The following is a 27,532-nucleotide window of genomic DNA, read 5'->3' as shown; positions in this document are numbered from 1 at the left end:
TGCATAATAAGCCCTTAATAAATATCTGTCAACTAAAGGATAGGACAGCTGAGACCTCCAGGCTCATCCTTTCTGTGAGACAGCTGAGGTCTCATCACGTGCAAGACATGAAATGCAATAGCGGGGGAGGCAGATCAATGCCACAGCACAATAGTAATTATCAGAACAGGGTTCATAGCCCTGATATCCACAAAATCCTTTCTTATCCCAAATTCAGGATACTGAAAGAAAAATGGATTCCCTGAGCAGACATTTAACTCGAGTACAGACCCAGATTTGAGAGGCCACGAGTTATTTCCATTGCTCTCCCTGTAAATCATGGGCTGTTTAACAAGCATGTGACTCCAGCACTGAGCCATATCTGTATTTGTGTGTGGGACAGCCAAACAAAATACCTTCCATCCAGGGGCACTAAATCCCAACAGGTATTTGCTTAGTGGACTAGTTAGTAAGGTATACCAAGGAGGCTGTCAGGAGCAATCAAAGCAAAATTTATTGTTCTCTATTTCTCTATTTATTGTTCTCTATTTCTAGGACTATCATATAGAACAGTTGCAATACAGGTAAAAAAAAAAATAGCTCTAAAAATCTGATTATTAAAAAAAAAAACTGTGTCGGGCACCCCAGTAGTCTACATACTGAGACAGTCTCCCCTCGAGGATGCTTGCTTAGAGCTGAACAGAAGTGTAGGCTGTGGTTCAAGGAAACTATATCATGACCTATATTTTCAACATTATCAGGCCACTGGTGAAACAGTCCTCTTCTAGAAAAAAAGGAAAAAGGAACAAAATTAACTCAAAGGGAGCTCTAGCTTTGAATAGAAGCTGGCACGTGCAGCTTTACCATGGAATTTTCCATGCAGATTAATCTCAGTAAAGAAAGGGGTGGCAAGAGCGAAAGCCCCTTCCCCACCTTTGGTGTGTGAGCATGACAAGAAGAAACACAGGTGTGGGTTGGGGTTTGAGGAAATTGGGTCCTTGAAGTAGGACTAGAGAACTGGTCCCTCCAGGGGTCCTCCCAAGAGTAAACTGCTCAGACTGCTCCCCAGCTGTGGTTGCCAGAATCTTAAAGAAGAATAAAAATGAGAACCCTGAAAACTTATGTAAAATCAGCTGGATAATTTTCTGGGGAAAGGTTCATTAGCATTTAAATAACAAGCTCCTCTTGCTTAAGCTCCACTTATCAAGTAGGTAGTGCCTGGAAGACATTTAGCCTCCAACCCGATAATGTTTTCTTATCTCTTTAAGGACCTCTCTCCTAGCATTTCCACACAGAAGCACAATTATCATTCACACCTTGTTGTCCAGAGGGTTTGGCACTCTAGCATAGCTCATTTACATTCTAATCAAGGCAAAAAAAAAATCCTCCAGATAAAGTCTTCCAGGGAATTTTGCAAGCAAGGTATGAAATCTCTTAAAATCAGTGCACCAGACAATATGCTTGGTGACTGAGTATGTTGATGACCCAGGGAATCTTAAAATATATTGATTGAGCTGCCATCTCAATGCTTCTCTCCAGGATCCTGGAATGATGGATTGAGTTCAAAGTCCAATAACTAGAAACTTGCAAAGAGGAAAATGCTTCATCTAAAAAAATGTCATTTGCCCACTTTCCAGGGTCTGTCTCTAATGTTCCAAGGTGGAATGATGTAGGGGGCCAATGTCAGGCAGACATCTTACTGGAAAACTTAGATGTCCAGGATGAGGACATCAGCGGCAAAAGAATGGGCCATCACTGCACCATTTTTTTTTTTCATTCAAGACCTGTGCCATTTCTCCTTTCTGATCTCCCCCTGCCTTCTCCCTAAGGTGACCCTGGGCTCTGTGCTTTCATTTCGGGGCTCTATGTGCCAGAGGTTGCAGCAGGCTCTAGAAATAGCTCCAAAGTGTGCACACTTGCCCGGTCCTGCATGAACTTCCAGGAGCATGACAGCATGTCCAGTTCTAGTGAGATAATGTCACAGGTCAGTCTGCTCAGCTCTTGCTCTCTTGAAACTGCTCCATCAGTGCTGAGTCAATCCAAACTACTGTGCTTAGAAGTAGCAGTGTCTTTTGAAATATAACTGCATAAAATTCCTCTGTGAGACTCAGAGAATTCAAAGACGGGAAGGGCCCCATCCCGAACCCTGTTTCCCTGAGGCTGGAGCCCCAGAAAAACCGTTCCGCCTTTCCTACAGAATTCCAAAAAAGGCAAAACTGTGGCCTACTCCAGGATCCAACTCTCTTTGCTGCCATAAATTCCTTTTTCTTAGCTCACTGAAGTGTTTAGCTAAGAATTCATTCTGCCCCATCTACTTGCTACCTTTGGTCCCAGACTCAGAGAAAATAGAACCCATCTGACATCAGCCTAAATATACATAAACCTTTGCATCTTGAAGTTAGCAGACATGTGAAATCCAAATATCTTTTAACCCATGGTGCTCCAGATTGAATAATTCAAGTCATCCTGGTCCAAGTTCAGAAAATTCCATCAAAGAGATACACTACCATGACAAAGGACTAAGGAGATACTGAGACAAAAAGGTATGGGCCCTCTGCTCTAGGAGTTTACAATTTAAAGACTAGAAAAGTCATAGTTGAGACAATGAGTAAATATGATACAGTAGGGCAGGAGACACCTCAAGGTAGAAGAACTTTAGAAGAGAAGATACATGAAACCATCTTTGTCCAAGTAATTCTAAGGAAGTTTGAGTGATGTGCGCTGAATCACAAAGTTGGCAAGGGACAAGAACAAGGCTCATACTGTAACTTCTGAGTCCAAATTTAGTGTTTTCTTTCTCCTACGGGTCTTTAAAATCTTAAGCATCAGATGAATGTTTTGACCCATAAGAAGAAAGGTAAAGAGTCCAGTGGATGGAGAAAGCCAGGGAAAGCTTTCTGGAGGGCTAGGCACTGAAATGTGGAGAGCTGTGGCTGGCTGGGGAGAACTGCAGGCAGGTGACTTGCCTTGCTCATGCTGACAGTGCTCACTTGGATCCTCACAGATCCTACCACCAGAAGGAACGCCAAGGCCGGGCCCACAGCAAGAAACCGGTATGCCAGCCAATGGACGCTCAACAGACCCCACCCCACCATTTCCGCACACACGCTCACCACCGACTGGAGGCTGCCGACGCCCAGGGCTGCGGGCTCCGTGGACAAGGAGAGTGACAGCTACAGCGTCAGCCCCTCGCAAGACACAGGTAGGGCCCTGTGTGCTCCCTCCCACGCCTTGGGGAACAGAGGATGGCCGGAGCCTTGCTCTAGACCCCTTCATGGACTCCTGGGGATGGGAGAGAGGGCTCGTTGTATGTTTACCTACTCTCGTTTAAAGACTGTTTTCACATGCTTAAGCAGTTGATCCAACAGCTGCCAGGACAACCCTACAGCATTTGCTACATCCAGGGCTGAATGGATCCTGCAAAACAGAACCAAAAAGCTGCTTTGCACGTCCTGTCAGGCCCATGTTGTTCTCTTCTGTGAGTTCCTGCCCATCAGAATATGAAAATGTTCAGTTTCCACTCACAGGACTGCAATAATTCCTAGTTACTCTTGAGGGGTCTGACCCATGGTCGTCTCTGGGACTGAGATAATGCCTATGAAGTTGTACAAGGTCATAGCACCTTCTAGAGGAAATATGGCCAGATGGGTTTGACAAACAAGGGTGGGTTATGAAGTATCTTAGATGCAGATCACTTCATCCATGTCATCAACCACCAGAATTTCATCCTGAGAGATGATCAGCCCTAAGAATAGCACTGGGTTGCACTCCCCCATAAAGTTCGAAAAGAAATTATAGCTGAATCTAATAGCTGTAGCAAAGTTAAATACTCATTTTTCCTTTGTTCTTGAAGATAGACTTCAAAAACAGTGTTCCAAAGATGAAGCCTCCCTGCACAAATTTATTATTATGACTGTTAATTCTTCTTAGAAGAATCTCAGGGTTTCATAGAGGTGACTTGAGAACTTTTTAGTGGGCTCACGAGGCAGATATTCCTCTGCCCAGTTAAAAGGCCTGTTGGCACCTACTTTCGTCCTTGTTCTTCTCTATCCCCCATGAAGAGGGCAGATCTAGAAACACACAGGGTGAGTCCTGAGGACCACGTAACATTCTGCCAGTGGCTAAATGATGTACAAGGTCACATCTTCATTTCTAACCATCACCGTGTCTTCACCGCAGCTTCCTTCCCCAAGTCTGAGATTGTAGGGCTCAAATCATCTTTGCCAATTAGAGTCTCCAAGGTATAGCTCGATTTGTGAGTCAGAGCAGAGAGGGGGAACACGCCAGCTCTATTATAACACATTCCCAATTTTTTAGGAGGATTTGTTTACTTAAATATGGAAATGTCCTAGGCTGGGGACATTTGATTGCAGTGACTCAGTTGAAATAAAGTTTTGCCTTGGCTCATGAAGCCAGCCTAGTGAGGTACAGAGAGTACTCTGATCAGACAGCCAAGATTCCTGTCCCTTTGTAGAGTGAGCTGGAAGAATTAACCAGAAGCCCGGTAGGACTACCCAGTTGGTTCAAATTTAAGCCGAAAGGTCACCCATCTTGTTTTCTCTTGTTCCTCACATAGATCGAGCAAGAAGCAGCATGGTCTCCACAGAAAGTGCCTCCTCCACCTACGAGGAACTTGCCAGAGCCTATGAGCACGCCAAGATGGAAGAACAGTTGAGGCATGCCAAGTTCACCATCACAGAGTGCTTCATATCGGACACATCATCTGAACAGTTGACGGCAGGGACAAATGAGTACACAGACAGCCTGACCTCCAGCACCCCTTCAGAATCGGGGATCTGCAGGTTTACTGCATCTCCCCCTAAACCTCAGGATGGAGGAAGAGTGATGAACATGGCAGTTCCAAAGGCACATCGGCCAGGTGAGAAAAGAAATGGCTGGACCATGGCTTAGGAAAGGTCATCTTCCTAGTCCATACTTGCCTGATGGGAAAGCCCTTCTCCATGTTCAGATTGCATGATCCGTTTATTTCAACTGCTGCACACAAAGCTAATTGGCCTTAAACAACAACCATCATTTATTTTGTTTATGAATCTGAAATGTGGTGGGGACAGCACATCTCATGCTCCTCCGTCAGCCAGGGAGGCCCAATTGGGCTGAGATGCTCGTCCTAAAGGCAAAGACACCTGGCACATTGATACTGGCTGTTGGTGTTCTCTATGTAGGTGTGTCCACAGGGCAGCTTGGGCTTCCTCATCTCATGCTGGGTCTAGGAGCAAGTGTTCTGAGACTCAGAAAGTGGGAATTGCCAGTTTCTTAAGGCTGGGCCTAGAAACCATCTCCACTTTCCTTATGCCATACTCTATTGTTCAAGCAGAGCCCAGATTCAAGAAAATAAGATGTAGACGCCCACTTCCCCCACCCCCATCTCTGGATGAGAAGAGTATCAATAATTTTGGGGCTGCATTTTTAAACTGTCATACCAGTGGCTTTCAAAAATAGAAAGGTCTTACCAGTGAGCTGGTATTTGGCACCTTGCCCAATTGAGTTACCCAAAATGACAATGACTGGCTATTGTTGGGTCAGCCACTAGATGGGACTTTGACTTGAGCCTTTGTAAAGGAGCCTGGGTTTGTGAGTGGAGGTTGCAAATTCTGAGCTTGCATGGCCTGGCAGATAGTGTAAAGGAGTGAAGACAAGTGAGAGGAGGAGACAAGGGCATGATGGGGATGCAGGAAATAAAGAACTCGTGGTTTGTCTAAAGGGGATGGACTCTAGCAAGTTCCCACCAATTTCACATAGAAATGGGGTCTAGTGTCACTAGTTTTTTAAGAGAAAGCCATAAATCTTGGTTTTGTATGGAAACTCACAATTTTCAAGAGTTGGCATATATTTTCAAACCATTATACAGGGCAAACAAAACACATCTTCGGACAGAATCCAACTCATGTCAGAAAGCTGCAATTATCAACTGAAGTATAGCTTTTTCGGACTGAAATAGCTGCCTACAGACTTTCCTTTGTGGACTGGCCTATCCAGTCTTATTGAATCCAGTTTTATTTCTCCTTTCACCTATTTTCTGTACCATTATACTGGTTCCATTTCAAACATTTATCTTCACTCGTAACTTACTGCCATTCCTTTGGGTTTTAAGGCATTCAGGCCCTGCTGAAATGAGCCTTATAAATGCATAAAAATATATAATGGAAATTGTCTATTGGCAAATAATCTTCCAAACAGAGTCAAGATTCATGCCAGCACACAATAAAGAATGAAAGCTTCATTTATTTTCATTCTGTCTCCCTCCTCAGGGGAGAGGATGAGCTGTTATTTGTGGGTACTTTTACTCAAGTATTTTTTGTTGCTGACATTTATTTGCAAGGCAAATGCAGAAAACAACACAGGGTACAAGCCCTGGCTTTTAGTGGCTGTACAGCCTGAGGGTAAGGACAGGGGAGGAGAAAACGTGACTGTAGCCATGTAGCTTAGCCTTGCTCGGCTTCAATTGCCTCATCCATAAAATGGGCCATTTGGGTTTGTGTAAGATGTGAGTGTGGCACAGGAAATGTGGCCAGAGAGAACGTGCTCAGCAGCATTTGTCATTGTTCTCTTGTCTGGTTGAAATCGCACAAGTTGTCAACCACGCTGACTCCATGGAAGGTCCAGATGTGCTGCTGGCATGTCTCTTCCTTCTTTTATTCGTTTTTCTTGAGTGGTCACTGAAGTCCTCGAATGCATCCACGTATTTGGGTATCACTTAATCAATGCCTTATGCTTCCATGTAAGATACACAGCCACCATTTTCCCTTCATGTGTGATTTGGGGCACAGAATGAGCTTTTGGGTTAAATGACTGTCCTGTGTGTGTAGGCCTTTAAATAATTAAAGGTTTGACGTTTCTTTTTCTGGGCACATTAAGAGGAGCATTCATGTTAAAAAATGAACTTGAATTTGTTCATGCCGTTTCTTGGATTTGACGACAACTGAAAGTTCACAACTAAGTTAGTATAGTCTTAACACAGTGTTCAGAGTATGATTATTTTATAGCTTAAGAATGGGAATAATCTTTATAGTCACTGAACGTTCTGTGGTACACAAACTTTGTTCCTTCTACCCTCGTAGAAAAAAAAAAACTGTTTTTACTGAACATTTGATGTGCTTTAGAAAATTATGTCACCTTTCTGGAAGCCTTTCCGTTGTTCCTTTGCAAAGCAACCAAATTCTGCACTGGTCGCGAGATACAAGGGTGTAAGTTACATTCTGCTGCCAGGAGTGTCAAAATTTGCCGCACCATGAGCTGTGCTCAGCAACTCTGGCTTTCCTCTTGGGTCTAGGTGATAGCAGCTAGTCTCTGTTTCTGTTCACAGCCTTCCACGTCTGGAGATCTTTCTCCCTGCCATTAGTTCCTCTTCTTTTCTGATGATCCGTTTTTCCTTACCTTTTTCTTGTGTCTGTCTCAAGAATCAGCCATTACAATCCCAAATTTTCAAACTCTGTACAAATCAGGATCAAGTTAAATGAGCTCCAGGAAGACAGGAAATATGTCTTGTTATCTTCTTTCTCTCCCAGTGTCCAGCAGAGTGTCTGCACCCATTCCAGAAATATTTTTTAATCAATTAATAGTGTTGAATATTTAGACTTATGTGTCGAAACACATCATGTGTGTTTGTATGTATCTCTATGTATGCATTTAGAGGGCAGTTTTGCTTTTCTTTCACCACGATACAGTCATTCATTCAGTAGTATTTATGCAGCACCTACTATGTGCCAGACACACCATGTGTGTGTGTAATGCATACAAACATACACGAGACATACATAGTCATTTATACAAAATGCGCATATTTACACACCTTGAACTGCATCTGGCCTGTAGTAGGTGCTTCATAAATATTATTGAGTGAACAGATATATCATAGTTGTGACCATGACGAAACTAACCAGTTGGTTAAATGTTACAATTATTAGAGATTACTAGTAAAGTGCAAGAGGACATTTAAGACTACTCCATCTTCCAGGATACCTTTAAACAGTGATTCATTTTCTACTCTTGTCCTTAAGCCAGAAAGAAATGTCTCCCACAGATAAGGGGAGCCCCCGCTGACACATGGAGGGCTTGTTCCCAGGGAGGCAGCCTTCTGAATCTAGTTTCAGAATTCAAACAATATCTGAATTTCAAATTTGATGTGGTTTTAGGATTTGTATGCTTTAGATAAAATACCAACCATGGGATGTTTTGTTTTGTTTTCTTCCATAAGAGGTGGTTATTTCAACCTTTGAAAAACAAAACAAAGCAAAACTCTCCTCCTCCGAGAAATACCTGGCAAGTTTAACAGCTTTTTCTCCCTTGGTCAAGGTGGTTTCCAATACTTTACCAATGCTTGGTTTCAGGTGACATTCTGGGGCAGTTTCTAACATTCTTAGATTACTGCTGCTTCTTTATTCATGATGTTTTCCCTGTGCATCAGAGATGCCGTTACACAGAGCATAGGAAAATTAAAGTTTCAACTATGCAACCTAATACAGCCTGGTCCAGCTAGAGGAGGGGAAGCGGCCGCCCCTCCACCGCTCTGGGCGTGCTATCCCGCGGCCCCAGGCTGGCACACACGAAGGTGTTGAGGGGTTCCAGCTGGCAGTGGCTACCACCTGAGTCTGACTTGCTAATTCTCTGAATTAACCAGAGTTACGTGAAACAGTTTTTGGATTTTAATTTTAGGATCCATGCATCCCATAGCTCTCCCTCCCCTGAGTGTGCATGTGGATGGTGGGGAGGGAGAGGTGAACTGCGTGGGGCCAGAGTGGCCGGTGCTCTCACCTGCAGGACAAGCTGACCTCCACACAGATGGACGCCACCCTGGCTGAGTCTGGCCTTCTTCTCAGTGGTCATTGAGATCAAGTCATTCTCTCTCTCAGAAGTCTGGTGGTCCTCCCGTTGGCCCTTGAATCAAAATTAGACTCTGGAAGTCTTTCCTGTCAAGACCCAGCTCCTCATCTCGCCCTGCCTGCGTCTCTCTCCCACTTAGGGACTTCCACTTGGCTCCCCGCGGGTGACCTGGCTCAGAGACTCTTACTGGGTCTCAGGAAATCCAGGCTTCCCACGTCACTCCCCTCCAACCCACGGGGTCTCCTCCTTCCCTTCCTGCCTTGGGGACCGCACACAGGCTCCCATGTGCTGGGGCATGTCATCCCCCTCCTTTTTTCCGGGCTTCATTAGAATTAAAATATGAAATTGCTCTCATTAGTGTTATACCAAGAGCTACGAAAATACTCTCCTTTCAAGTGCAAGTATCTCAGGTGCCCACGTACACATGCACATTTGCGTGTGTACACACAGCTGCACACTCACACACATACTTTTTGAGTTGCTCTGGTCTGCTTCACTCCCAGTCCCCTGCCTTCCTTTCTTCCTTCAGCATAAATCCACTGCACCAGCTTACTAAATAACCAGCCCTCCATTAGCGCCGGGGATACACAGTAGGTGTGACTGACCAGAAACCCGCCTTCAAGGTGCTTGGAAGGGAGACAGACAATGGCCAAGCAGATAAGGAGGTTCAGATCATGCTAAGTCTGAGAGAAAAAGTAAATCCGAGGAGGGGCATAAAGAGTGGCAGGGGGATGTTTTGGAGAGGATGGTCCAGAGGGGCCTCTCAAGGACATAAGGTATGAGCACAATTGAAATGATGTGACAGTGAGAACTCAGCAAGCTCCCAAGGGGACAAGGGTCCAGGGAGAGGGAGAAGCAAAGATAAAAACCCAGGGGAGAGAACGATTTTGGCATTCACAGCCAGATAGAGTTCCCTCTGATCTGTCAAACTTTAAAATTCTCTTATAGAATTTAAAGTTTGAAGGGCCCTGGGGCTATGGGACAAAACATCCACGTCTTGCTGTGCATGCCTGCTTTTCATAGACCTAAACATCGAGGTCTCGCAGCTGAGCTCCTGCTGCAACACCGACTGGCTCTGATGTGCACTTGCACTCTCATCCTTGTAAGGACTCTCCTGCAAGTTCAGTCTGTTCTCAGCTGATGTCCCTTGGATTTATACAATGATGTTCTGAGGGTTCCAGGCCATTTGCCTGAAATAAAAGGTTAGTCTTGTTTCCAGGCATCTTGCAACCACCTCCTCCCCAGGTTACCGGAGTTCCTCGTGCACATGACTCTGCGTGCCTGCGTGCCCTTGAGCCCCCAAGTGTTCCCGCTGCACCACGGTGGGCATTGTCACGCTGGGTGCTGCATGTCCCTTCTTTTCCCAAACAAGTGTTCTCTTTGTCCTGGGCCCCTCACAGGGCCCACTGTTTCTTTTCACTGACTCCACAGGGTGCAGTTCTAATTGCGAGTCCCAGGCTGCCTGGGTCCTGCAGATGGTGAAAGGAGAGAAGGACTGGACTGAATGGGCCAGTGGGGTAGAGGCAGGGGTCACTGTGTCCTAGATTCCAGTGCTCCTAGTTTCCAGGTATTGCAGATAAAAAGTGGAAAGACTCTCCATAGGAAATGAAAATTCACTGCAGCTGCTGGAAGGCACTGTTAATATATATATATATATATTCTATTCATTTACTCAACACATATTTATTGAACATCTTCTATGTGAGAAGATACTGTGCCGGGTATCCTGAGATAGGCAGAGCCCACCCAGTCAGCCTTCCTCCTTGGGTGGCCTCCATGCAGTTCTCACACGAGAACTGGTGCCATCTTTGAATCTTAGGGGTGCTTCCCAGTGGGACCCCAAAGTCCCTGCTAATGGGCTCTGAGCTTGCCTGAATGCTGGGGGAGATTCTCCAGTCCTGCTTTTATTCAGACTTTCTTTATTTCAGAAGAATCATGAGCAGCAACAAATGTAATACTCTACACGTATTAGTCAGGGTTCCCTAGAGAAACAGAATCAACAGGAAATATTTGTAAATATAAAATTTATAAAAGTGTCTGACATAACCATGGGAATGTAGAATCCAAAATCTGCAGGGCAGGCTGTGAAGCTGACGACTCCAATGGAGGGTCTGGATGAACTCCACAGGAGAGGCTCACCACCGAAGCAGGAAGAGAGCCTGTCTCTTCTGAATCCTCCTTAAAAGGCTTCCAGTGATTAGATTAAGCATCACTCATTGCAGAAGACACCCTTGGCTGATTACAAATGGAATCAGCTGTGGATGCAGCCAACGTGATCATGTTTTAATTCTATGAAATGTGTTTATAGCAACAGACAGGCCAGCACTTGCCCAACCAAACAGTTACCACCTCCTGGCCAAGTTGACACATGAACCTGACCATGACACTACATAACACCCGAGTGTAGTTTTTAAGGTTCACCAGAGGGTAAGAGGATCACAATGTCCATTAGCTTAAAAATGCATGAGGCCTCCCAGGTCACAAACCAAGAAGGTTACTAGGTTCTGAATACATGACCCTCTTCTATCAGTCTCATGTTATTTATTTAGGATTTTTCCTGGTTGCTGTTTGGGGGTGAAGATTCATTTACCAAGGGAGATTCATTTACAAATCTTCATTACCATACTCCCACATGAATATGAAACTAAAAAGGGGTTAGATTTGGTCTCCCTGGAACTGGGGGTTCATCCTGTCCCATTTGGTAACTAACCCATTGACACTGTAGTGGCGTCACAGTGTGACCACTGTGGTTTTTATTGAAATTGCTAGAACTCCAGGCCCGTTTCATTTCCTTCTTCCTTTACCTCATTATTCAGCTCCATCCAAGCATAGATATCAAACCTTGTTAGGAATTGATGAAAGTTTCTTTTTATGTCTCCCCAGAAGAGATTTAAACCCCTTGGGACTGTGACTCACTTTCATTCTTTGTGAATTTGTTGTGAAAGCATTTGCATATTTTCCGTTTCTAACTAATAAAGTATCGACTAGGGGGGAAGGAGGCTGCTGGAATGTGTACCTTGAACCTTTAGGTCCCCAGGAATGCATTTGCTTGGCCCATTCCATCTCCAAATCCCAGAACAGATGAGCTTATCCAGTTTTCACAGGTGAAACAGCTCAGAGCATAATAAAGAATCGTTTAGGCTCAAAGCTTCCCGTCCATGTTATCAGAGCCCCTTAGTTGTAACGGCAAGAGCACTGAAACGCCAAGGGGTCCCAGAACTAATTAAAAACGGAGGCAGGCGTCAAGGCGGAGCTTCGAACACTCTAACCAGTTCTCGTCCCATTGTTCCAAGTCCACATCTTGCCAAGTTACATCGGAAAACGACTTTGGAGCTTTGCGTGCTTTTAGTTTCCTAGGCTGCTTAGGCAAATACCATGAATGGGTTGGCCTAAACCTGGGGAATTTATTAGCTTATGGTTTTGAACTAAAAGTCCAAATCAAGGCATAATCTAAACAGTGGTTTCTCCGTGCGAGTGGCATTCTACAACTGGCAGCCAGCACTCCCGGGCGCCTCTGCCACACAGCAGGACACATGGTGGCATCTGCTGGTCTCTCCGTTGTCTTCCAAGTTTCATTAACTTCAGCGTTTTACTTCCTGTGGCTTTCTCTCTCTTGTGTCTGAATTCATTCCCTTTTTAAAGGACTCCAGTAATAGGATGAAGCCCCATCCTAATTGAGCTGGGCCACATCTTAACTGAAGTAGCCTCATCCAAAGGCCCTCCTCTCCATGGGCCACACCCACAGGGATGGGCTGGATTTAAGAGCATGTTGTCTGAGGTACGTCCAGCTTCAACCCACCACACCTGCTGTCCGTTCTTCCAGGGGACCCAGTTCTTATTTTTCCAGGCCATAATTTTTACTAGACTAGTACCCTGAGGCTGAGGAATATGATTTGTTATCCTGATAGAATTCAAGTTCCTCAGGTCAAATTAAGGTGAAATAATGATTCACTTGAAATTAGGAACTTTGATCATCTAAACCAGGATTTCTTGAAAGCAATGCCAGTAGCATTTGGGGCAGAACCGTTGTTTGTGGTGGGGTATCTGCAGCATGCCAAGAGGTTGAACAGCAGCTCTGAGCTCTGCTTGCCAGAGGCCGGCAGCCCCCTCCTCCCATTATGACAACCAAAAGTGTCCTCAGGCATCGCCACCTGCCCCAGCCAAGACCCACTGCTCCAGCTTAAGACACTTTTTCTCCAGAGTCGTGCTGGGTGAAGGGCAGGACACAGCGTGAGAACAGATTGATAGAATGCACAGCCACTATAGATCTCTCAATCGATTCATTCTTGTTCTCTTTCTGTATTGATTTTGCTGTCCTTCTTCTAAAGCTGAAATAATTTCAAAACCTTATGTGTGAGTCTGAATATATTGAGAAAATTCAGGCAGGTTTGCCTAGGAAGGGGGAATCTGCTGGTCAGCTAAAACGAGGCATGTCTGGCAGCAGTTTTCACGCAGTTGGGTCTGCCGTTGTGTGAGCAGGACCTCGTGGGAGGAGGGTGACAGGCTGTGGGCACACATCTGCCGATGGATGCAGAGGCTGCAATAGGAACCCTCCGTGCTCCAGGTGGTGAGGGACAGAGGAGCAGCCAATGCTGGTCTATTTAATCAGAATTTTGGGAGCTATTAGTGACCTGAAAGTCCCCAGAGGCTAGTGACAGGGGATGAGAAGCAGAGCTGTTATGTCAAATAAACCAGGTGTAACATTGAAATAATGCTTAAATCATCCCTCAACCCTGGAAGACCTGCATGAAAGCACCAGGCCTGGCTGACTCACACACTCCCTCTCCCTCTTTCTCACTTCCCCCTAATGCTACCCCATTCTCTCACACACATTTTCTTGGCATTCACACTCTGGTCTCTGCCTTGCCCTCTGTGGTCTCCTCATCCCTCTCTTACCTCCATGCTCTCTGTGTTACAGTTTACCCCTTCTCTGTGCCTTTTCTTCCTTGGAAAAGGTTTCAGGACAAAGGAATCAAAACAAACAAGAAAGGAAGGAAAGGAGGGAGAAAAAGAAGAAGAGAGAGAGAAAAACAGAGAAAGAGAGAGAAACGGAGCAGAGAGGGAGGTCAGAGGAAAGCAAAGAGAAGAAAGTGAAATCCTAGAGGCTATAACTCCTAACCAAGAATCTAGGTGAATTTTGTTATAACTGGCTTTACTGAAAACAGAGAAATAAGATGGGGCTTTGGCTGTGCTGGTGCAGAGCTATGGAGTGTGTGCACTGACAGATGTGTGTCCCCATGGGGTGGTGACTCTAGGCTTCAAGGCACAAAGCACCTTGAACTTGTCCTGGGTCACTGTTAATGTGAAAGCCTGAGAAGACTCAAAGGCACCCTGGCCGATTGCTCATGCAACATCAAGTGGGTACAGAAGCCAGGGGCAAGTCAGCTAGGGAGGGCTGGGAGGTGGGAAACCACAAAAGCTTCATGCTTGTCCTGTGGCGACTAGTGTTTTCAAAAAGCATTCTTAATGCCCCACGATGAAAATGCAGCAAAGCCATCGGGTCCATGTCCAGGGAGCCGTCGAAACAACCCCATGGGTTTCTTTGGTGGGTGGTTAGACAGGGAGCAGATGATGGGGAGCAATGGTAATCAATAGAAGGAAGGATGAATGACAGGCTAGCACCGAGTGAGCTGGTAGAGGGGGCTTCCATGAGCTCAAGGGACAGGGTGGGGGCACCATAACCATAGCTGGTGTAGGTTCTTTATTAAGCCCTCATGAAAAACTCCTCCCTTTCTCTTGGATGATGGAAGCACAGACCATTTCATACCAGTGGAAGCATTCAGTGAAGCTTTATGTGAGATGTCTCCTGAGCCCATTATATCCAGGAAGAAAGGACAGTATATTCCTTTCCTAGGGTGGCCATGAACTGCATAGCGTAAATAACCACGATTTATTCTCTTACTGTTTTAGAGGCCAGAAGTCCCAAATCAAGACCTAGGCAGGACCATGTTCCATCCAGAAGCTCAAGGGGAGAATCCTTCCTTGCTCCTTCCAGCTTCTGGTGGCTCCAGAAGTCTCCTAGCTCATGAGTATACCACACCAAAATCTCTGCTTCTATCTTCACATGGCCTTCTCCTGTATTTCTGTGCTCGAGTCTTTCTTGGCCTTTCTCTTAGAGGGAATCCTGCCATGGATTTAGGGTCCACCCCAAATCCAGGGTAATCTCATTTTGAGATCCTTAACACAATCACATCTACATAGACCCTGTTTCCAAATAAGGCCATAGTCACAGACTTCGAGATGTGTGTGTACTTAGACCTCTCTTTGGGGACTATATTAGCTAGGGTTCTCTAAAGAAACAGAATCACCTGGAGATATCTGTAAATATAAATTATTAAAGTATCTCACATAACCGTGGGGATGTAGAGTCCAAGTTCTGTAAGGCAGGCCATGAGCTGGCAGCTCTGATGACGGTCCTCAACAAACTCTCAGGAGAGGCTGGCTGGCTGAAGCAGGAAGAGTGACTGCCTCTTCTGAATCCTCCTTAAAAGCCTTCCAGTGATTAGATTAAGCATCACTCATTGAAGAAGACACTCCCCTTAGCTGATTGCAAATGCAGTCAGCTGTGGATGCAGCCAACATGATCATGATTTAAGTCCATGAAATGTCCTTATAGCAACAGACAGACCAGCGCTTGCCCAACCAGACAACAGGGCACCACCACCTGGCCAAGTTGACACATGGACCTACTCTAAAACCCACTGCAGATAGAGACTAAGGATTGGGAGAAGAGTTCCCACTTCATACCCCTGAGAGACATCTGGCCCATTCTCTCAAACCCTCTGAGAAAGGAGCTTCCCATGCAGTAAAATCTGCACATGCATTATCCATTTTAATTCTACCTCAGCCCTCTGCAGTAGATTCCTCCACCATCCCATCCATGCACAGGGAAACTGACTACAAGTCCTCTACTCCCAGTCATCAGTCAGAATTGATTTCATTTCTCCCATTTGAAGGCAGGCAGAGGGAAGGCTAGGAGGAAAAGAAAAGCCAGTGTGCCAATATCCAGATTTTCCCCAGTTTGCCTTGCAGTTTCTCCTTCTGCAGTGGAAGTATATCCAGGCCCCTGAAGCACATAGGAAATGGGCCGACAATTAGAGTATCCAGTTTCCAGATGGATATTAGGACTAGGACATAGACTGGGATTTCACTTGACATAAAATGCCTTTAATAAACAAAGCTCACTGGTGACTCTGGTGTCTCGTTTTGTATAAGTGCATGAATTATTAAGAGAGCTCATTTGCAGCATTCACACAGTTGAAAGGGTTACTTTGGGTGCTAATCAGAAAACATGCACTGTTGAAAGGAGCTAATTAGAGCATGGTATAACTTGATAACGCTTTACCTGAATCATTCAGAGATATTATCACTTGGCTAAGACCAGCAATAAGCAAACACAGATAGCCCCTGTATATGAAAATGTGACACTGAGCTGTCCCCATGATTAAAGATTTCCATTTCTCACTCCTCATTTTCAGCTATCTTAAGTCTCTTGTTCACTAAATGAGAAGTGGGAACACCTTAAAATTAGGGTGCAAATATCAGGGGCTTTGTCTTTTGATTTCAAATACATGTTTTTCAGACCAGTCTTTGCCCTGCTTATCCCTCCAGCTGGGCCAGGATCCCTCTTAGGGGTCAAACAAGCCCTTCTCATTTAATGGAGAGTTGCTGGGTTGTAGACTTACACCCAAATCTGTTACAAACATGGAAAGTGCTCAAAATTTAGTTGGGTCATGGAAAGAGCATAAGGCATTCTTGATCTACATTTGCAAATAATCCTGAACTTGAATGTCATCCAAATTTTCTCAAATATTTGGATAAAATGATAAAACCATGTTCGTCATGAAAATAAACAAAAAGAGAAAGCAGAATATAATTAACTTATTGGTCTCTTAAGAATAAAGACAGCTAATTGCTTCCAGAAAATTACATCCACAAAGGATTCAAAAAAAGGATAAAATCCACAAAGTTCAATATTGGTCAATTAGAATGTGTTGATTCACATACAAATTGTTCACTGTACAAAAGGGTTTTCTGGTTTTTTAATGACAGCCTTGTTAATATTTTCATGATATTTGTTTGCAAATATTTAACCCCTTGTTGGGAAGAACACAACCATACCATAAATGAAGAGAAATAATTTTCAGTGCCATTATAAAAGGCATTAGGGTAATAAGTTTTTATTTTTAATAACTAAATACTTCCACTTTTCAAGAACAAATCTAATACACATGGCAACGTATATCTGCCTTCAACCTTAGCATCTGTAATGGTCAGCTCATGCCATCATTTTTCTAAGCCAATGTTTAGATGCATCAAATGACCAAAACTCTCTTCAAAAGAATGCCAAATGATGCAGTTTCTTTCTGTGAGAGTATAATGGCAAGTTTATTGACAAGGCATTTATTATTAGGCTTTCCTTTATCCAGTTCACTGTATGAAGCCAGCATTGAATCCCAGCCCCACTGATTCCATTGAGCCAAATGCAAAGGGTTGTTGGGGCCATTTAGTGAAACACATGCTATCCTTCTCAGTGAAATCGTATAATTACTCACTATCTCTTAATAGGATAAAGACACCTTAAAACGCAAATGGAATGTGCTAAATAGATTTTTTGCATCCTGAATACCAAGTTACATGACAACGTAATTTAAAGGCATGGAAAGTGGTAAATTTCCTGAGAATGTGGTCATTGTTATTTTTTCCCCTAGGAACAAATCCTAGGGAAAATAATAGCGTTTAGAATACTCTTATGTAAATATAAATTCTACAAAATGCATTTCTTAGTGCCTGTCTTTGTTTCATTTATTTCTTCTTCTCCTATACCACTGAGTGAGCCTTTCCTACTATTTTACTGGTTATTCCCATTTGATGGGTATTCTCCAGGCCTTCTCTGAGGCTCTGAGGTTAAAAATCAGTTTGTTTGCTTGTATTTTGTATGCTATATGGCGGGGTCACATTTCATTATTTTTCCATGTGAGTATCCCCTTATTGCTGCACCAATTTTTGAATTTCTGTTTGTTTGGGGTTTTTTGTTTGTTTGTTTTGGGGGAAGTGCATGGACCAGGAATTGAACCCAGGTCTCCTGCATGGCAGGCGAATTCTACCACTGAACCATCTTTGCACCCCTTAAAATCACTTTTTAAACCTACATTGCTTCCGTCACATTCTTAGTATGGCAACTATCTAATGGCAGCCCTTACTGGGCACAGAGGTTCCAGTGATCCCCCACCCTGTGCCTTCAGAATCCAAGGGCCCAAAGCTACCCTTGGAAGGAAGGAAGGCATGATTGATCACTGTAAGGCTTATGGGGAGATAAGGAAAGCAGGGAATATTGCAAAGAAAAGGAAATAAGAATCATCAGTTATTTTAGATTTAGAAAGTGAGGAATGATGTATTATGAAGATAAAAATATCCAGTAGATGCATCTCTCAGCAGCATGTCAAAATTCAAACCCATCAACTGTTACCCATATATCCTTTTACGATTAATGGTTCTATTATCCACCCAGTATCCTTAAGCTTAAAACCTGGGAAGGGGTCATCCCTAAGCCCTCCTCTCTCTCTCCTCTCCCACTTGTCATCAATTCCAAAGCCATCTTCCTTGAGCCTCCTTCATATTTCATGATTCTGTTCCCTGTCTTAAACCCCAGTGCTGTTCCCTGAGCCCAGGCCATTGTCATGCTTCTCCCACCTATACATCCTCTTTCCCCAGGACCTCATGGCCCAGCCCATTCTCCAACAGAACTTCCCACCTGACATGCCATGAAAGAGCTAAGTGTGTCAGGTATAAGTGTGTCAAGATGGCAAGCTTCTCAGCCCTCAAGATGGCCAGGACGTGAGTCCTGCATTCACTCCAGTGTGCTGTACAAATACCCATTGTCTACAAGTGCCTTGAAGAGGGAAAGGTTGGGAAGCACTGGGCTAGAGAATGAGTACCACTTGGGTAAAGTCTGGGTCAAAAAGGACAGAAAGTCACAACCAGGATTCTCTCCAGTTCGAGCCAGGGGTATGTAAGGTACACCTAGCTGCAGGACTCTGATTCTGCTCATGTAGGAGACTGATGGAATGCAATAAGATTTTGAACAGGTGTCATGAAGATAGGGATGAGAAAGAGTCAAGAGATATTTTGCAAATAGAATTAACCCAGAGAGGGAGGTGTCAATGAGGACTCTTAAATTTCAAGCATTAAAGCTGGAAGGATGGTGATAACATTAAACACAATTAGGCACATGGGAGGAAGTAAAATTTATTTGGTGGTGAGGATAAAGATAGGTGTCAGCCTTTATGAACTGGGTATGGAACATGTGGTTTTTAAAATTAGGATGGATGTTCACATGAAAATGCCTAACAAAGTATCTCAAGTTCAAGTCAAGGGCTCGGGAGGGGGCAAAACTGAAAGTATAGATGTGAGAGCTATTCATTAAGAGATGATGCAAGCAGCTGAGATTTCCAGGAAAGGGAGTTGAGCACAGAACAGTGAAGAAACTCTGAATTTAGGACAATGGAGAGCAGAAAAGGATCCAACAAAGGAAAATGAGAAGAGGCTGTTAGAAATGTTGGAAGAGATCTGAGGAAGCATAGAGTCACAAAAGCTGAGAGTCCCAAGAACAAAAATATCACTAGCATCAAATATTGCAGATGGTATATATAGGATGGGTGTCATACAGGAACCTTAGAACTTGGTGATAAGAGGTCATAGTTGACCTTCAAAGGGCCATTCCAGTAGCTGATGGTGATAGGTGCCGTGTCCGTTTAGGTTTTCCAAGAAGCAGACACCCAGATGGGTGAGACATGAAAAAATTTATTGGGATAAAGTCTTGGGAAAGAGTAAAGAGAGAAGGAGCAGGTTTGAGCAGGGGGAGTTCTGCAGGTCCAACATCTGTGAAAGAAGAAAGGGAGGGAAGGATTGGGTTGAAAGAACCACAGACTGCAATGTCCTTCTTGGTAGGTTCCCACCGGCCCAAGGGAAAATCCCTGAGCAAAAATCACTGGAGAAATCCCACTTTGAGCAGGTGTGGGTCAGCAGTAGAACCCTGTGATGCTTAGTCCTTAGCTGGGGGCAAGCCAATGGAAAGATAGCCTCAGCATCTGGGCACAGCAGCTAAAGGCTGCCAATCAATCTTTCTCCTTGCAGCAGGTCCTCTCAAAGGATGCCTGAGCAGCATTTCTCTGGTGTCCACTGAAGCCAAACTGACTGACCTCGAGAAGGAAGTAGAATTAGTAATACTCCAGCCTAAGTTGTTCTTATCTGTATGCACAGCACTAGCCAAAACAGAAAAGAGACAAGGAGGAATTTAGCAGGTAGGCAAGGCCTGGTAAGAAGGCCAAAGAGAGCAGGAAACCCATTTAAGTGACTGGCCAAGGTCACTGAGTTGAACAGAATTATGATTAATCCAGTGTACACTGTTGCTGTGATGTGTATTTTTCTTCTAGTTAGGGTGTTTAAAAGGTCTTGTTACCTCAGTTTCTCTGGTTTAAGTGTGAAGTTTTAGAGACTAAAGAAGTGTAGAGGAGCCAGCCATTCCCACGCAGTTGGAGAGGTGTGAGGATGATTCCACCCACTTTTTTGGTGAGCTCTGACCTGGTATCCTGAAAATAGGTCAGCTTGCCATGACCCTTCCATCTCCAAGGCCTGGGGGGCCAGCCTGTCCCAGTGCACACTGGGGCCCTCCCAAATGCCCACCAAATGAAGACGCCACTAACCGCTCTGTGTTTCTTTCCAGGTGACCTCATACATTTGCCTCCATACCTTAGAATGGACTTTTTGTTAAACCGAGGAGGTCCAGGCACCAGCAGAGACCTGAGTTTAGGACAAGCGTGCTTGGAACCTCAGAAAAGTCGGACCCTGAAGCGCCCCACAGTGCTGGAGCCCATCCCCATGGAGGCCCCCTCCACCTCCTCCACGAGAGAAGGACAGTCATGGCAAGCGGGGGCCGTGGCTACGTTACCTCAGCGCGAGGGGGCAGAGCTGGGACAGGCAGCTAAAATGAGCAGCTCCCAAGAATCACTGCTCGACTCTCGGGGCCATTTGAAAGGCAACAATCCCTACGCAAAATCTTACACCCTGGTATAACAGACAGCATGACTGGACAGAGGTTGTAAATACAATTTAAGAAAATTCAATCAAAGCTACCTTTTTTTTACTGAATTCCAATATTTATAATTAAAGAAAATTGCCAAAATATATTAAAAAAAAAAAAAAAGAAAATACTGAAATCACAGACAGTGCAAAGACTCTCCTGCTTTTTTTCTGTCTGAGTGTGAGCTCCATCTGCCTGGGCATCTGATTTTTTGGGAAAGAAGTCCAGTTTTATGATCTTCACAGGCTATTGCATTTTTACTGATTTTCTACAAAGTGCATGGGGGAACTAATTAAACTTTCTGACTGGAAGTTCTATCACACAAGATTAAAGAAAGAAAACAGGAAAAAAATGACCCTATTTGTGAATTTAAAAGGAACATTCATTTGGGGGCAGGGGGAATCCTTAGTCATTTTACACACATTTCTTTCCCATTAGAAACTGGGTTCTCAATTGATCTTCTTTTGTCGTTAATTAGGATGAGTGCCGTCAGTGAAGGGGTGGGGGGGGATCAATTTGGTTTTCTTTTTTGTTTTGTTTTTTTTAATTTGATGAGACACTCTTTGCATTTTGTCTAAGCGAAATAAAAAAGAAAAGGTTGTCTGCCTTTATTTCAGATGTCTGCTTCTCTTGACTCATACTGATTGCTTGGTCCTCTTTGCTAATGAGACCTGTATTTGCAAACACCAGTACTCAGCTTAGCACCCCATTTGATAGTCCAGAAAAGGCACTAGTGCTATGGACAACTCGAGTGTCCTGGGGAGAGCACCGAAGCCACAGGGCCTGCTCAGGCTGGTGACTGACAGAAGTAGCACAGGCTGGCCTCAGTCACAGGAGGAGTTGGCCAGGTATTCTATGCTTCTTTCCTCTCCAAGGCACCTGGTCCTCTAGCTACACCAAGGGTTCTCAAACTATGGCCTCCAACCCACAGCTTTCTGTAAATAAAGTTTTATTGGAACACTGCAACATCCACTGTTAACTTATTGTCAATGGCTGCTTTTGTGCCACAGTGGCAGTGTTGAATTGTTGCAACAGAAATGATGGGGCCCACAAAACCTAAAATATGTAGTCTCTAACCCTTTACAGCAAATTTGCCAGTCCATGCTCTACAATCCCACAGATAGCCCCAACTAGAAAAGGAAAAGGAAAGCAGGAGAAATCCATTCATCCTACCTGTCATGCCAGTAGAACTGGAATGTCCATTTGCAATAGACCATTTTACATTACATACAGCCTCCAATTCACTCCCCTACCCCAAGGAAAACCAGTCACTGGTAAGCGACATTCCTCTGAAAGCTTTATTTTCATTTTCCTTCCTCTCAATTTAAATTATTTGCCGTGTGGCTCATCCTAACAGAGAACTCACAAAGAGTGAATGCTGCATGCTTGTCCTGTGACCCTTACAAGTGCGTTCTCAAGAGAGTATGTAACCCTCCACCATGCCTGCACACCCACTCGTCTCAGTTCCCTCAGAGGGAAGGCTAACAAGGTCTCCATATCCAACGTTTTGCATTGACCAAAGGACTTGATCAAATGCCCGCAGCTGCTCCATCTCCAGGCAACAGACTAAACGAGTACTTTCCACTCCCTTAATATTCTTACAGATCCCATGTGAGCCATCAACACAGGCAGTAACAAGCCACTTATTACCACCTGGGTACATGGTCATAAAGGCTTTCCTCTTCTCTCTCTTTTCCCTCTCCCACCCTCCCTCCCACCTTCCATTTATTTTCCAGGCAGGCCCATTTGCCTGCTTAGATTCAGAGATGCAGAGAGCCTGCAAAATGGGTTCAGAACCAAGTCAAAGGCTGCCTGCTGGTTCTAAAGCTAGGTGAAATTGTGAATATGAATTGTGCATTTTTCTCTTGCCTTGGTTTCAGAATTTAACCCGTGCTGAAAACTTACTGTTTGCATCCTCACAGACTGCTTTTTTATATACGAAAGAAATGAAATGTTACTTTCTGGGAAAAAAATTAAAACTCTATCTTTCATCAATCTAAAAATTCTATATTCCCCAAACTCAAAGGTTTACTTTTTTTATTTTTCTCTCAAGCTGTGCAAAAATAAAAAATTCTACATCATGTGTGCTTCTGAAATGTATTGCTTTCAAGACTCCTGCATTGAAAATGCTCGTTAAAATGAGTTCAACACATGAACACTATTAAAAACTCCTCCTGCCGCCTCTCTGATAGCACCCTAGAAGTTAAGTACTGTCTACAAAGAGGTCCAGGGCCATAGATTAAAAGGGCACTGCATATTTTTAAAAAAACTATTGTTGAAAGTAATAACAATTAATTTTCTCTGGACTGCTGCCTGTCTCTAATATGATTTATGTCTCTGTTTACAGATTTAGGAGTTTATCTTATTAGCCCAAGTCTGCAAACAGATTGCTCATAGAGTGGTAAAACCCGGATAAATTTTTTATCATTCTAAACAATAGCTACAAGGTCAGTGGACTTGGTTTCCTTGTAGGCATCTGTTTTGCAGGCAGCCTGAAAATGCCTACCCCACCGAAATGAGCAAGGGCTTCTCTTACGACCCAGCTGTAAGGCTTTCAGCACTCTGTGCTTGTACCCTCTTAAGGAGCCCTTCCATTTAATTCACATGCAGCATAGCCATTTCCTTGTACCCACATCCACCATGGCTAGCCACAAAGTAAAAGGTGGGGAGAAGTTGAAGTGGGAAAAGATGAAAGAGTGAGATGATATAAAGCTGGTCACAGAGTAGAGTAGATAAACTTTACATTCCATCATCTTTGTGCCCTCAATACCAAGAACCCTGGTAACATCTTCAGACACAAGAAACCAGCTCTTGCTCAACTTGCTTTTAAAGTAAGTCATAGACTTCCAGTCAATTGAGGTCCCTGAGATCTGCATTCAAGATCCTTGACTCACCCATTCACCAGCTTCATGCAATTTTTAAGGAAATGACTGGGGCCTTCTGGACCAGCTATGACTTCTTTAAGTCTAGGTCCAGCAATGGTCAAGAACTGGCATTGGGAATCCAAGGACAAGTTCCTTGTGGGTTACCCACCATGGAACATTTTCACGGACGGTAACAGTATGCCCAAATTAAGAAGTCTTCTTTAATAGGTTAAAGAATAGGGCCCAGAGAGGATCGTTGGCTTTTGGAAGTTTTACCTGGGAAGACTAAATATTCAGAACTCCTAAGCTGCCTCCACTCCCTTGCTTCTCCACCCACCAGCTGAAAGTGACCTTTCAAGCACAGGGTGAGAGCGGTAAGGAAGGCCAAGCAGGAAAGGTTTTCTGCAGGTCTTGGAAAACAAGCTGTTGCAATGTATAATAAGAGTTTTAATCAAAAAGGAATCTTCAGGAGAATTCTGGGAAGATGGCCGAATAGAGTAGCTGGAGCCTAGCCCTGCTCCACGGAAAAGTTAGAGAAGGGACAGGAGAGCAACTGAGGTGGCAATACGAGAATGCAGCTGACCTGGGAGAGCCTTCTGCGCCACATGTGGCAACCCTGGTTGCAGAGGCCAAGGAACTGAGAGGCAGAAAGCTGGAGCCTGACACGGAGGCGCAGAGCCCACGGGAGTGCACGGATGGGAGCACAGGACTAGGAAGTCAGCCAGGCCGTGTTCCTTGGGTGCGCTACCCTCACTGGTGCAGCCCCGTGACCAGCGACTCACCCACCCCACACCTCAGCACCCGAACCCCATCACCCACTCCCATTCCCCACACTCTAGGAGCCCCCACCCCACCAGCCCCCAGTACACATAACTGTCCCCCACCCCCACCCCAAGTGCAGCCCAACCCACCTCTCCTGCACCCCTTCTGCACACTACCTCCCCCTCCCTGTTCCCTGCAGGCTGTTGCCAGTGCATAAAGGCTGTGGGCACTAACCTCCATACCAAGGCTGTCCCCGCCCCCCACCTATAGTGTCGCACAGCCTTACCCCACCTTGCCTGAGCTCTACGCATCCATTCACAGCACTCCCAGGCCCATGCATACGTACGGGCCCCCAATCACATCATTCAGCTTTGGAAACCACACTTTATGGCAGTCTTAGAACCGCGCATATGCACAGCCCTCAGCCACACTTCCCAGCTCTGAGAAAGTGCTGACCTGTGCAGCCGGGTCACATCTGCCCCAACCCACGAAGACATAACACTGACCTCCTGCCACAGCTCTACACATGTGCACTAAGGGCCCCATGCCTTAGACCAGCACACACCAGGGTTATGCCCTCCAGACCGGTGCACCCACACAGCTACATCCTCCCTGGCTGCTGGGCGCCCACATTCACAAGCATCAGCGTAACATCCCCAACCTGTGTCTATACCTGCCCTGAAACAAATCACCTCACTGAGCGCCCACCCCCTACCTTGCTCCCTGCTTTACAACCATCCTGCACACACAAGGCCTCAGACTACTGAAAGAAATCAACTCCCAAAGTAAATTAATCAAGATATTTACATGCCACGAAGACAATAGAAGATCACTAAGCATATTGCAATGCAGACAGATAGAGCCCTGCCTAATGACCAAATTAAAACACCAGAGGAGACACAGACACTGCAACAACTAGTCAAAGATGTTCATACAACTCTACTTAATAAAATAAGTGGGAGAGCAAATGACATAAAGGAGATCAAGAAGACAATAGAAAAGCATAAAGAGGAATTTGAAAGCATAAATAAAAAAATAGCAGATATCAAAGAGATTAAAGACTCTGTTGACCAAATAAGAAACATACTAGAGGTACACAACACCAGATTTGAAGAGACAGAAGAAAGAATAAGTGATATAAAGGTCAGGATAATTGACTTTGAAGACTCAAAATAGCAAAAGGCAAAAAAGATGGAAAAAATTGAATGGGAGCTCAGGGAAATGGTAGACAAAACTAAGCACACAAATATAAGAATCATTGGTGTGCCAGAAGGAGAAGAGAGGAGTAAAGGGCTAGGAAGAGTAGTCGAGGATATAATGGGGAGAAATGTCCCAACCCACATAAAGGACATAAATATACAAGTCAGAGAATCCCAAAGAACTCCAAACAGAATAAATCCAAATAGGCCTTCCCCAAGGCACGTACTAATTAGTCTGTCAAATGTTGAAGAGAAGCAGAAAATCCTGAAAGCAGCAACAGAAAAATAATCTACTACATACAAGGGAAATCAAATAAGATTGAGTTCAGACTACTCAAATGGCACCCTGGAGGCGAGAAGGCAGTGGTATGATATATTCAAGATCCTGAAATAGAAAGACTTCCAGCCAAGAATTCTGTACCCAGCCAAATTGTCCTTCAAAATTCAGGAGGAGATTAACGTTTTCACAGACAAAGAAGTCCTGAAAGAATCTGTCAACAAGAGACCAGCCCTACAAGAAATACCAAAAGGAGTTCTGCCAGCTGAAGAAAAACGACAGGATAGGAAGGTCTGGAGGAGGGCACAGAATTGAACAGTAACACTAAGGGTAATTTAAAGAATACAAAGAGAAAGAAGAAAAATAATATATAGATTTGACAAAAAAAAAAAGATCAGATGGTGGAATCAAGAAACAAATTTTCAGTAATAACTTTGAATGGTAACAGACTGAATTTACCAATTAAAAGACACAGATTGGCAGAATGGATTAAGAAACATAATTCAGCTATATGCTGCTTACATGAGATACAAGGATACAAATAGACTGAAAGTGAAAGGATGGAAAAAGATCTTCCACACAAGTTGTAACCAAAAGAAAGCAGGAGTATCTACACTAATATCGGACAAAATAGACTTTAAATGTAAAGACATCATAAGAGACAAAGAAGGACACTATTTACTAATTAAAGGGTCAATTCACCAAGAAGATATAACAATCATAAATGTTTATGCTCCCAACCAAGGAGCTCCAAAGTACATGAGACAGACGTTGGCAAAACTGAAGGAGCGATAGATGTTTCAACAGCAATACTAGGAGACTTCAAAACACCACTTTCCTCTATAGATAGAACAGCCAGATAGAATTTCAACCAGGAAATAAAGAAATTAAATAACTTAATAAATGAATTAGTCCTAGCAGACACATACAGGTCATTGCACCCCAAAGCACATGGTTATACATTCTTCTCTAGTGCTCATGGAACATGCTCCAGGATAGCTCATATGCTGGGGCACAAAACAGGTGTTTATAAATTTAAAAACACTGAAATTATTCAAGGCACTTTGTCTGATCACAATGGGATGAAACTGGATCTCAATAAACACCAAAGAACAAGAACATTCACAAATATATGGAGATTAAATAACACACTCTTAAACTACCAGTGGGTCAAAGAAGAAATTGCTAGAGAAACCAGTAGCTATCTGGAGACAAATGAAAATGAGAATACAACTTCTCAGAACTTATGGGATATGGCAAAAGCTATGCTGAGAGGGAAATTTATTGCCCTAAATGCTTATATTAAAAAACAAGAAAGAATAAAATGGAATCTTCAGGCTTATGTAAAGATTGTGTTTGCTGCTACATGTTTGTTTGAGGAGGAAATTCATGAGGTCAGAGCTCCTTAGTAGACTAAAGTGTTCCCAAAGCCACACTGAGGTGGGTCTAGATGGAGTCTCAGCAGAGCCTCTCACCCCTGGTGAGTCAGGATTGCAGACCCGGTAGATATCAGCCTAACTTGCATCGC

At 44.1% G+C, this 27,532-nt stretch overlaps 1 protein-coding gene and 1 long non-coding RNA gene across 2 annotated transcripts in view; one reads left to right on the top strand and one right to left on the bottom strand.

Moving 5' to 3' along the window:
• Positions 1-9,558, bottom strand: part of LOC143648663 (uncharacterized) — a 45,360-nt gene extending 35,802 nt beyond the window's left edge. Inside the window, exons 1-2 of the long non-coding RNA XR_013158714.1 lie at positions 9,291-9,558; positions 8,752-8,874 (exon numbers count right to left, since the gene is read on the bottom strand). This is a non-coding gene — a long non-coding RNA (uncharacterized LOC143648663). The remainder of the gene's footprint in view (positions 1-8,751; positions 8,875-9,290) is intronic.
• DSCAM (DS cell adhesion molecule) overlaps positions 1-21,386 on the top strand; it is a 696,179-nt gene extending 674,793 nt beyond the window's left edge. Inside the window, exons 30-32 of the mRNA XM_077118949.1 lie at positions 2,984-3,181; positions 4,556-4,858; positions 20,546-21,386. Coding sequence (XP_076975064.1) covers positions 2,984-3,181; positions 4,556-4,858; positions 20,546-20,895 — 851 coding nt within the window. The 3' untranslated portion in view covers positions 20,896-21,386. The remainder of the gene's footprint in view (positions 1-2,983; positions 3,182-4,555; positions 4,859-20,545) is intronic.
• Positions 21,387-27,532: the final 6,146 nt, after the last annotated feature.

Source organism: Tamandua tetradactyla, chromosome 10 (assembly GCF_023851605.1).
Source record: "Tamandua tetradactyla isolate mTamTet1 chromosome 10, mTamTet1.pri, whole genome shotgun sequence".
NCBI classification, from domain to species: domain Eukaryota; kingdom Metazoa; phylum Chordata; class Mammalia; order Pilosa; family Myrmecophagidae; genus Tamandua; species Tamandua tetradactyla.
Note: the sequence above shows the minus strand (reverse complement) of the source record. Positions and strands in the feature narration are given on the sequence as shown.